Source organism: Mustela erminea, chromosome 3, assembly GCF_009829155.1.
Source record: "Mustela erminea isolate mMusErm1 chromosome 3, mMusErm1.Pri, whole genome shotgun sequence".
NCBI classification, from domain to species: domain Eukaryota; kingdom Metazoa; phylum Chordata; class Mammalia; order Carnivora; family Mustelidae; genus Mustela; species Mustela erminea.
The window spans coordinates 59,931,195-59,943,213 of record NC_045616.1 but is presented as its reverse complement, the minus strand read 5'-3'; the positions used below and the strand labels follow the sequence as shown (position 1 = coordinate 59,943,213).

The 12,019-nt window shown below is 34.5% G+C and overlaps 1 protein-coding gene across 7 annotated transcripts in view; it reads left to right on the top strand.

Moving 5' to 3' along the window:
* Positions 1–12,019, top strand: part of TENT2 (terminal nucleotidyltransferase 2) — a 68,419-nt gene that overhangs the window by 17,490 nt on the left and 38,910 nt on the right. For 6 of the 7 annotated variants that reach the window (XM_032335877.1, XM_032335875.1, XM_032335873.1 and 3 more), the window contains 3 exons: positions 9,027–9,141; positions 9,231–9,322; positions 11,542–11,620. In XM_032335877.1, the coding sequence (XP_032191768.1) occupies positions 9,027–9,141; positions 9,231–9,322; positions 11,542–11,620 (286 nt within the window). The remainder of the gene's footprint in view (positions 1–9,026; positions 9,142–9,230; positions 9,323–11,541; positions 11,621–12,019) is intronic. The other variant, XM_032335879.1, reaches the window with a different exon arrangement.

The window sequence follows — 12,019 nt, the reverse complement described above, 5'->3', positions numbered from 1 at the left end:
CCCATAACCAGGCGCCCATATTAGGTACTGCATTCTTATATTAAAGTAAGCTGGACAACAAATGTTAAAATCATATGAAAGAAAATACACTTACAGTACTATACTGTATTCATTGAAAAAAGTCTAAGTGGACCTGTGCATTTCAAACCTGTGTTGTTCAAAGGTCAACTGTAGTTAAAATGTGTATGCCCACATCTACCTACCTCATTTTTTCCCAGCCTTTTTGAAGTGTGAATGACAAAAATTGTATATATTTAAGGTGTATACTATAATGTCTATAAATTGTGAAATGAATACCATAATCAAGCTAATGTCCTTCACCTCACTTAGTTACCATATTTTTTTGTGGTGAGAACAACTAAAATCTACTCTTTTAGCTAATTTCAGGTATATATAAAGCATTATTATTAGTTAAAGTCAACATATTATACATTGTATTTCTGGAACTATCTTAGAACTGCAAGTTTGTATGCTTTGACCAACATCACCCCATTTCCCCCTTACTTCCCAGCTCTTGATAATTACCATTCTACTCTCTACTTATTTATTTGACTTTTTAAGATTTAAGATAAGTAAGATCATACAGTATTTCTATGTCTAGTTTATTTTATTTAGCTTAATGTCTTCCAGGTTTGTCCATGTTGCAAATGGCAGAATTTCCTTCTTTGTAGGGCCAAGTAATATTCCATTGTCTGTGTATATGTGTGGGTATGTATGTATATTGTGTATGGATATATGAATGTGTATGGGTGTTTATATGTATGTATACCACATTTTCTTTATCCATTTATCCACTGACAGACCTTTAGGATGTTTCCATATCTTGGCTACTGTGTTTATTTTTTTATTTTTTATTTTTTTAAAAGATTTTATTTATATATTTGCCAGAGAAAGAGCACAAGCAGGTGGAGAGATAGGGAGAGGGAAAAGCAGGCTGTCCGCTTAGCAGGGAGCCCAATGTGGGACTTGATCCCAGGACCCCGGGATAATGACCCGAGCTGAAGGCAGACGCTTAACAGACTGAGCATCCCAGGTGTCCCTTGCTACTGTGTTTAATGTTGCAGTGAACATGGAAGTGCAGATACTGCTTTGAGATAGTGATCTTATTTCTTTTTTTTTTTTTAAGATTTTATTTATTTATTTGACAGAGACAGAGATCACAAGTAGGCAGAGAGGCAGGCAGAGAGAGAGGAGGAAGCAGGCTCCCTGCTGAGCAGAGAGCCCGATGCGGGACTCGATCCCAGGACCCTGAGATCATGACCTGAGCCGAAGACAGCGGCTTAACCCACTGAGCCACCCAGGCGCCCGTGATCTTATTTCTTTTGAATATATACCCAGAAGTGGAATTGCTGGATCATATGGTAGTTCTATTTTTAATTTTTTGAGGAGCCTTCATATTACTGTTTTCCAGTGTGACTGTAATATCACAATGTGAATGTAAAATTTACATTTTCACCAACAGTGTAGAAGGGTTTCCTTTTCCTCCGTATTGTTGTCAATACTTGTTATCTTTAACTTTTTGATAATAGCATTTTAACAAGGGTAAGATGATACCTCATTGTGGATTTTATTTGCATTTCCCTGATGATTAGTAATGTTAAACATCTTTTCAGGTGCTTGTTGGCATTTGTGTATCTTCTTCAGAAGAATGTTCACGTCCTTCGCACATTTTTAAATTGATTGCTGTTGAGTCATATGAGTTTCTTAGATATTTTGGATATTAACTCCTTATTGGATCTGTTGTTTGTGAATATATTCTCCAATTCTGTAGGTTCCTTTTTCAGTGTGTTGACTGTTTTTTAGCTGTGCAGAATTTTTTTACTTAGAGGTGTCCCACTGGTTGATTTTAGCTTTTCTTGCCTGTGGTTTTAGTGTCAGGTCCAAAAAAATCATTGCAAGACCACGGTCAAGGAGCTTTTACCCTGTGCTTTCTAAAGAGTTCTACAGTTTCAGGTCTTACTTTTAAATATTTAAACCACCACTTTGGGTTGATTTTTTTGTATGTTGTAAGATAAGGGTCCAGTTTCATTCTTCTACGTGTAGATAACCCAGTTTGCCCAACACTGTTGAAGAATATCCTTTTTGTGTAGTCTCTCCATTGTGTAGTTTTGGCACCTTTGTTAAAGGTAAGTTAACTGTGTATATATACACGGGTTTATTTCTGGGCTCTGTAGTGGTTTGTATGTCTGTTTTTATGCCTGTACCGTACTATTTTGATTATCATAGTTTTGTAATATAATTTGAAGTCAGGCGTGTGATGCTTCCTTTGTTGTTCTTGCTCAAGATTGCTATAGCTTCTCTGGGTTATTTGTGATTCTATAGGACTTTTACCAATGCTGTTTCTGTGACAAATGCCATTGGCGTTTTCATAGGGATGCATTAAATCTGTAGATTGATTTGTACTTTTTAACAATTTTAACAATTTTAATTCTTCCAATCCATGAATGTGGGATACCTTTCATTTTATTTGTTGTCCTGAATTTCTTTTTTTTGTCAATATTTTATAGTTTTCATTGTAGAGGTCTTTCACCTCCTTGTTTCACCTCCTTGTTTAAATTTATTTCTACGGCTCTATCTTTATAATGTATGTGTCAGAAAAGTTTGAAAAGCACTAAGGTGTATTTTTCTGTAGAAAATCTAGGCCAGGACTCTGCAGAACAGGTCCTCAAGTGAAAGATTGTTTTGTTTTTCCATTCTCCTTTTATTTCTTGGTCAAGTTCTATAATAATACATGCCTAAAAGCAATCAGACTTAAGGGAAAGAAATCAGTAATTCAAACGGCCTAATCAGTGTGCCATTTTATAAATTAAGAAGACTCTGCTCTACACAAAAACATAATAATTTAACAAACTAATAAGGAGTGTGTTGTTTTTGGCATGGCATTTTCCTGATTCTGTTTTATTTTAGCTAATTTTAAGAGAAAGGGAATTTAGCATCAAAAATGAATTTAAACTTTTATTACATTTCTAGCTTTATTTTTCCAGAGTTATATATATAACAAAGATTATGGCAATCTTTGTTGCCTGAGGGGAGAGAGCAGGAGAGAGCCTGAGGAATTGCCAGTTTTTTTTTTTAATGTTTATGAATTCATAACTAGTGTTTTTTGTACCATATTTAATTTTATTGGCTCTGGTCTTTGAAAGCTCATTACAGAGTTATGTTTGTTGTTTCAGGTAGCACTTACATTTAGTCAAAAACCTGTTACTGTTTTCATATAGTATGTAATCAGGTCTTGGTAATCCTAGGTGAAAGATTTTTTTTCACTTTCTTTTACGTGGGTACACAGCTAGCACAGACAGATGTAGAAGCTGCTGGTGACATGTAAAAGTTATACCTTAAGCTTTATTTATTGACACATTTAAAAACTTTACTGAATTTCAGTCTATATATGTCCTTAATGGCTCGTGTTGACCCAAGACAGAAACTTCATTGGTAATTTCTTTGAGCCTGACTTTGAAGACAGGTTACAATATTTTTTAGGAAAAATGAACGTTTATATTTGGAAGGAACACTTATTTTAGTATTTTATATGGAGGTGAGACTTTTGTACAGTTTTGAACAGATGCAACTTTTACTTATAGTGAGAAAGAGATACCTTCTACAAGTACTTTTAAATTAAAGTAATAGACTTTGGGAGGTGGCCTAAACAGGTAGTATTGTAGACATTGAAACAACTATAAGAATAATCTATTTTATGAATACTTTGTTGGAGTAATTTTTTAAATCAACATGGGAAATATATACTTCTGAGTAAAACAAAAGCAATTAAAGAAAGTTCCTAAAGAGCTGTTACTCATAGTCACCTTTGTATTACATACATGATTTGAATATTTGATGACTGATACTTATTAGCCGAGGAGAATTCATATCATACATTCCGTCCCCCTCTGAATTAGAAGAACGTTGAGCCATCTTCTGAAATATTTCTCTAAACTTAAGTAGTAGAAGTCATATTTCAGCATGTATGTACATGTATTTTGCGTTTTATTTCATTTGTACTCTATATTCTATATGGTGTCTGTTCTAGGATGCAGGAACACAATTTGATAATGTGAATCCCGAAGTAAATAGCTAGATAGTGAGGAGAATTCTTTTGTATAGAAACCTGTTAGTTCTCCATTATAGCAGTACTTGAAAGAGAAGAAATGTTTCCATGAATGTAAAAAAAGGGAAAGGAGTAAGTATATAGAATTTTATATTTTTCACATAATCAAAAATTTTTTGTATAGGGATGTTTCTATATGGATATCATTCGGATGAAAGAACTTCCTAAATATGAGCACTGTTATGAAGAAATTTCTTTTTGCTACCCAAGAAAAGTAGTCATATGTAGGATAGTATCTACTATTAGTTCTAGGATTGTGTTGATCTGCCTAACTGATTCTCTAGATCATGGGATTGGCAAAACTTTTTCTATAAGGGCCAACTAGTAAATATTTTAGACATAATGGGGTATGTGGGGTTCTTCTGTTAAATATTCTTTTTTCTTTCTTTCTGAAACAATGCTTAAAAAATATAAAAATTATTTTGTTACTGCCTCTGCAAAACAGTCCTGGGACAGTATTTGGCTTATAGGCTGTAGTTTGCTAGTTCTGCAAATGAATAAAACTCAGGTTCAAGTGTTATTTAAGATTTTATATTAACCACTTTACTGGCAACTTCTTTCAAATCTTTTATAAACTTGGATGCTTTTAAAAAGTTTTTTTTTTTTTAAAGATTTTATTTATTTATTTGACAGAGATCACAGGTAGGCAGAGAGGCAGGCAGAGAGAGAGGAGGAAGCAGGCGCCCTGCTGAGCAGAGAGCCCGATGTGGGGCTCGATCCCAGGACTCTGTGATCATGACCCAAGCCCAAGGCAGAGGCTTTAACCCACTGAGCCACCCAGGCGCCCCTTTTAAAAAGGTTTTTATGGAAAATATAAAATATATGCAAAAATAGAATATAGTGACATAAATCTTCATATCACTGATCTTTGAAAACTACCAACATAACTATGAATTTTGTTTCATCCATACCTGTCTCCCTCATTAGTGTGAAGGACATGAAAGGTATATTATATTCATGAATATTTCAGCATTTTTTGTTATCTTTTTAATCTATCCTTTTGCTTATGCTGTACTTTTCTTTCTTGTTTACTGTAACTGTTACGGTAAATAAGGCAAATTCTCCCAACTTTCTTCTTCCCTTTTTTTTTTTTTTGCTATTCTTGGTCTTTTGCCTTTCAAATAAAATTTAAAATTACTTTCTCAACTTCTAGAAACAAACCTCCTGGGTATTTTAATTTGTTTTGATGGTATTGACTCTAATTTCAGGAGCATTAACATCTTAACAATAGTTACCTGATCCATGAACATGGTATAGCTCTGCATGTATTTAGATTTTAAATTTCCCACATCAATGCTTAGTAATTTTAAGTATACAAGTTTTATATATCTTTTGTAAATATATTTCTAAATACTTACTGTTTTTTTGCTGCCTTTGATAAGTTTTTAATATGTAGATTTCCAAATTTTTTTGTTAGTACTAGTATATATGCTTTATAGTCACTTATCTTTTTGGAAAATTAAAACATAAGAGAAAGAGCTCTGGCTTGATATATTATGTTTAAATTTCCAGTAGTTTTATGGACAGGTCTTTATGGTGTGCTTTATTATCTGTAGGAGTGTTACTGTATTCTCAGTTTTTTTACAAAAACTTTGTGTGAAGGGTGCTTGGGTGGCTCAGATGGTTGGGCATCTGCCTTGAGTTCAGGTTATGATCTCCAGCTCCTGGGATTGAGCCTCATGTTGGGCTCCCAGCTTATCAGGGAGTCTGCTGCTCGTTCTCAGCCTGCTTCTCCCCCGGTCAAGCTCTCTCTCTGTATCTGTCTCAAGTGAATATATAAAATCTTTTAAAAATAAAGCAAGAGAAGAAAACAAACAAACAAAAAAAACAAAAACCCAAAAAGACAAAAATGACAAAGAATTGACCAGAGTCCTTTTTAGGCATTATTTTTTTCTATCCTCTCATTTTCACCTTTCTTTCTGAGATACCAAAATTTGCATTTAACAAATACGAATAAAAGTGAGGTGACTTTTCCTGTACTAGTTTTAAATTAGAATGCTTGGGCAGACTAGCTTTCCTAGATATATGGCTTTAGGAATCCTCTTGTCTAGTTATGTAGTATTCAGAAATACACTTTCTGAGACCTTTTTTCTCCTTTCTCTTAACTTTTATCTGGACTAGGATTTTTCAGCATTTTGGGTCAGATAAACTTTGCCATGAGGGATTGTCCTATTCATTGTAGGCTATGTAGTGGCATCCTGGCCTCTCACTTGTAGATTCCAGTGACCACCCTGTGGCACATGTCTTCCCTCCAGTTATGATAACTAAAAATGTTGCCAGATGTTGTCAGATACTCCTGGGAGTCAGAATCATTTTCATTCTGGACTGTGTTTTCTTTGTCCCTATGGCTCTCTACTGTTTAGTTTAGATTTCTCTTCCTGGTGGTTCCTGCTGGTGTGTTGCTCTAAGAAAGGAGCTTTCACTTTGTTTTGAGATTTCTGATCTTTCTGTGATCCTCTTGCATTTACCTGTGAACTCTTGGGTATAGTCTATGCAGCTCTCCTCCAGTTTTGGTTGCTGTTCTACACTGAATTGGATTCCTCAATTTGAGGAAAGGGTCAGGAAGTAGTACTACCTATAGGCAGTTTGATTTCTGGATGGTCTGGCTTTGGGACTGTCCAAAATATTTTAACTTTTTTTCTTCTTAATGGGTCTTGCTGCTGTTTGGTCTTGCTATGGGTATTTGGTCCCAGTTGCTCATATTTTGGGGTTCATGAGTAATATGTAATCATTTGTATTTGTTAGCCCTGTTTTATTTTATTTTGGTTTGGTTTTATATGTTTGTTTTATTCTGGTTGCTCTATTTTTGGAGGGAGGGTTATTAAAAACTATTAAAATAATAATGTTAAGTATATTAATATTGTTGTCAAAGGAATATTAAGAAATGATGTCTCTTTCATTGCCTAATTGCCCAGACTGCCTCTGCCTTCTTAAAATGTGTATTCTAAACATGACAAAATGTTTTGTTTATTTTTTGTCAGTCTATTTAAAAATTCATTTTTTTAATTAAAAAAACTGTTTCTAATGAAGTACAGTTGACATATAATAATATATTAGTTTTAGGTGTATAATATAGTGATTTGACAATTATGTATGTTCGGAAATGCTCATAACATTAAGTGTAATTATTCTGTCACAATGTAAAGTTCTAAGTTACATTATTATTGATTATGTTCCCTATGTCCCACCTTTCAAATCTATAACATAGTTATTCTGTAACAAAATTTGTATCTCTTAATTGTTTACACCTATTTTGCCATTCCTTCACTCACTCCTTTTGACAACCACCACTTTGTTTATCATGTGTATGAGTCTGTTTCTTTGTTTTGTCTGTTTTAAGAAAACATTTTAAATGATGAGTGAGAGTTGTGCCTGGTCATGGGGAAGGCCTAGAGAGGGAGAGGTTGGAAATGCAAGAGAGATAAGGAAAAACTGATGGAAGTATTTGTGCCCTGGAAGGGACCAGGAGGCTTGGTACAAAAGTATTGGTAGAAGTATTAACTTTGAACAGGGAAAGAGAACAGTTTGTCTGACAGAAGGAGTAAAGAGATGAGATTCATTCAGATGTGTTAGTTTGCAAAAAGTTTGCAGTTAGCAAGCTGAGGAATGTTATATCTGCTATTTTCAATTTTCTTAGTAAACTTTATGTAAAGTTATTTGCTAAAGAGAATAAGGTAAGTATAGGGGACTTGAGGAAAGAAGTAAAGATTTTAGAATGATGATGATGAAAAATGAAACCATACCTCTAACCAGAGGTATGGAAGTCTCAATGATGCTAAGGACCAACCTTAGGCTAGGCTTTAAAATACTAAGTTGAAAGATACCAGTTTTATGATTTAAAATTTTTTTTCAGTTTTATTTTCTGATGTAAGAGCTAAGGATTTTTCAGGACAGGTGTTAGACTGAGCATGACAAGGGAATAATGTTAAAGCATGATAAAAGAGGGTGGTTGAAGGGATGGACTTTGTGATATAGACTGGACAGGGAAGCAAATTATACCATTCAGGTGCTAATGAGCTGGGGAAAAAAGGGAGGATTCAGAGGACTCCAGGTCTGTGTGGTTCTGGAGCAGGGGAGTAAAAGAGTAAGAATTGGATAAGAGATTGAAGCCAAGATAGTATATTGGAATTTAAAATATCAGTGGTCTGTTCTTTTTCATTGTAAAGGCCATGTTATGGCTGTGGGAGTTATGCTGATGAAAAATACTGAAGTAAGAGAAGTTCAGAAATGGTGGGAGTATGTTGAGATATCTAGCCCATTGTAGATGAGGAAATTAGCTGTGATGAGGTTGAGAGTTGGGTTGTAGGGGAAAGTGTGAACCGGATAGGTAGATGAGCAAGATCTCTATCTATAGATGGCAACAGGAAGACAGGGTTCAGGTCAGTACTGTAAAAATGGGGAAAGTGGGTGGTTTGCATGGGCAAGGACAATCAGGGGCTTTTCTTCTAAAAGTTTGTTAATATTTATTATTGGTAGTGTGAATATTGGGTTGGGCAAACTTCTTTTTTAAAGGGACAGATAGTAACTGTTTTAGACTTTGCCACTCATATGTTTCTGTTGCATACATTTACTTGTTTGTTTTTATGACCTTTTAAAAATACAAAAACCATTCTTAGCTCATCTGCCTTCCCAAAACAGGCAGCAAGTGAAGATTATAGTTTGCTGTGCCATGGGTTATACTCATTAAGAATTTTCAGTGACCAACTGTACTTTTCTGTGATTTATCAATGATACTTTGGAAAAGTTAGGAACTATTTCAGTTTTTAAGTAACTATTGAGTGACAGTAGTTTGGAAGGTGTTAAGGAGATAATAAATACTCATTTTTAAAATACTGTTGGTAGTGTTGTTTTATACTTCTTAGTATGATAATTACTTTAAATTTCTGAACAAAATTTTTGCTTTTTTTGTGGTGGATTCAAGTTGAGTCAGCAGATACTGGAGTTATTTGAAGCATGTCAGCAGCAAGTAAGTGATTTAAAGAAGAAAGAACTGTGTCGAACACAGCTACAGAGAGAAATTCAGCTGTTATTTCCACGTATGTTTCCCTATTTTGCATGCCCTTTTTATATGCATTCCTACTTTAAATTTTAAATAATACCTTATAATTCCATTCTGTTTCTCTAGAAAGCAGACTTTTTTTGGTTGGGTCCTCTTTAAATGGATTTGGTACCCGGAGCAGTGATGGTGATTTATGCTTAGTTGTTAAAGAAGAACCAGTAAGTAATGAAACATTTATTGCAATTGTTCTTTTCATGTTAAATCATTCAAGAGGTTTCATATAAAAATTACTGAGGAAGGACACCTTGGTTGGCTTAGTTGGTTAAGCTCTAAGACTCTAGATCACAGCTCAGGTCTTGATCTTAGGGTCGTGAGTTTGAGGCCCACTTTGGGCTCCGTGCTGGGTATGGAGTCTATTTTTTTTTTTTTTTAAGATTTTATGTATTTGTTTGACAGATAGAGATCACAAGTAGGCAGAGAGGCAGGCAGAGAGAGAGAAGAGCGGAGGAAGCATGCTCCCTGCTGAGCAGAGGGCGCCATGCAGGGCTCGATCCCAGGACGCTGGGATCATGACCTGAGCCAAAGGCAGAGGCTTTAACCCACTGAGCCACCCAGGTGCCCCTGGAATCTATTTTTTTAAAAAAAAGTCGTAGAAGGAAAAATTTTGTTTTGTTTTAATTAGTTCTTTGGATTCTCTGTTCATGGTAATTAAAGGAAAGCCAGGCAATGCTGCTTTTTCTTTTAAGGTGTGTGCACATACACAAATAAACATAACAGAGATTTTAGCATTAATTTATTTTTAAGTTGTTGAAGCAAGGTGGCTTCACTGTGTTTGCTCCGCCTCTGTTTTGAAATGTCATTGGATTGGATATGTTGCCAGGATACAACAAGAAGAGTATGTGTCAGTATTATTTTGATATATTTCCTTTCCATTTGAATTATCAGTGATTCTATTTTTAATCTTTCTTTACCCTTTGAAAATGCTATAGGGTTTGGAGTTCTTATTTTGGGAATACAAAAAGGGATTACACTGACTGACTTTTTAAAAAAAAGACTTGTGATTGAATATATTTTTCTGTGGTATTTGGGGTTTGTTTCTTTTTATTTTTGTTTAGCAACCAAATTTTGTTATTTAGTTTTATATTTGAATTTCCTATTAATCGATAACTCTTGTTTGTCCTTAGTACCACAGCAGTTGGTGTTCACTAAGCTAACTTGAAGCAATCTCTTTAATATGCTGAGGTTTCTTCTGAATTACTAAAGATTAATTTAACTATAGTTTTAATATGCCTTATTACATGCCACCTCTTTGAAAACAAGAAAAAATCTACTGAATCGTAGTATGTATCTTTATTATTTTTATTTCATTAACAAAATTGGCTTCTAGTTACTACAAATCAGAAAGAGATCTATTTATTCCAGGAAAGAAACTGACACGTTTCTAGGCTTTGAAATCATGTAAAGGAAAACTTTGAAAAAAAGCTTCAGAAATAATAAACATAGTGAAGAATCCTGGAGTTTTATTTATTTATTTATTTATTTATTTGACACTCTCAGAGAGAAATCACAAGTAGGCATAGAGGCAGGCAGAGAGGGGTGGGGGGAAGCAGGCTCTCCGCTGAGCAGAGAGCTCGATGCGGGGCTCGATCCCAGGACCCCGAGATCATGACCTGAGCCGAAGGCAGAGACTTAACCCACTGAGCCACCCAGGCGCTCGAATACTGGAGTTTTAATTAAATCTTTCTCTCAGAGTTAGACTCTACTCAGCCCCATCTCACTAATACTCTTTTGTTCATATGTTTGAATCATGTTAGAACTTAGAGTGAGACACCATAGATTTGAACCTTATCCTTAAGAAGCTCACACTCTAGATAGGGAAATGTAACAAGTTATAGAAGTTAAAATTCTGTTCTTTTTTTTTTCTTTCTTTCTTTCCTTTTTTTTTTTTTTTAAAATTTGAAGATTTTATTTGAGAAAGAAAGAGAGAGAGGTATCAGGAGTAAGGGGCAGGGGTAAAGGAAGAAGGAGAAGCAGACTCTTTGTTGAGCATGGAGCCTGGTATGGGGCTTAGTCCCAGGAACCCAGGATCATGACCTGAGCTGAAGGCTGACACTTCACCAACTGAGGCACCCAGGTGCCCTCTCTTTTGCTAGGAGAAGACTGTTTTATGTACATTTATATTAAAGTTAAAAAAAATGACAAATAAGGCTGTTTTAATATTTTTAAAATTTTGCCTTAAATTTATAATTAGGAATTGATTTAGGAATGTTGATGTGAAAGACAGCATATAAGTTGACATTTTCTATAATGTAATTAAATGTATATTAAAAAGAAAGGTCTACTCTGGTTTTTTTTTTTTTTTGATGAGAAACATTTAGAAAATAAAACACTAAATTTAGAAAGATAATGAAAAAACACTTTATTTTTAACTTTTCAGTGTTTTTTTCAGGTAAATCAGAAGACTGAAGCACGGCACATACTCACCTTAGTCCATAAACACTTCTGTACTAGACTTTGTAAGTCTCATATGCCTCAAGTTCATACGTCATCTGACATAATTATTTAATATGTCTTTCACTTTATTTTCTGGTAAGAGTTGTTTATCTGGTCACGATAGGTATAATGTGGATCTTTTTTTTCAAATGAATTCATTTTAACTCTTGATTAGAAAGATAACAGTTCTTTATTGAGTTTACTTGTAAGATAATCCCACAGCATGCACTGGGAATTCAAGTATATATAAGCTTCAGTTCTTTTTCTATTCAACAGGGAAAGCCAAAACATGAATATGAATAGCTGTAGTGCAAAGTACCTATGAAAAACCAAAAGAGTGATAGATAAAGTATTCATGTGGGGAAGTGAGAATTTCAACTGTTTTGCAGTGACGTGCAATTTACGACGTCACATTTTAAAAA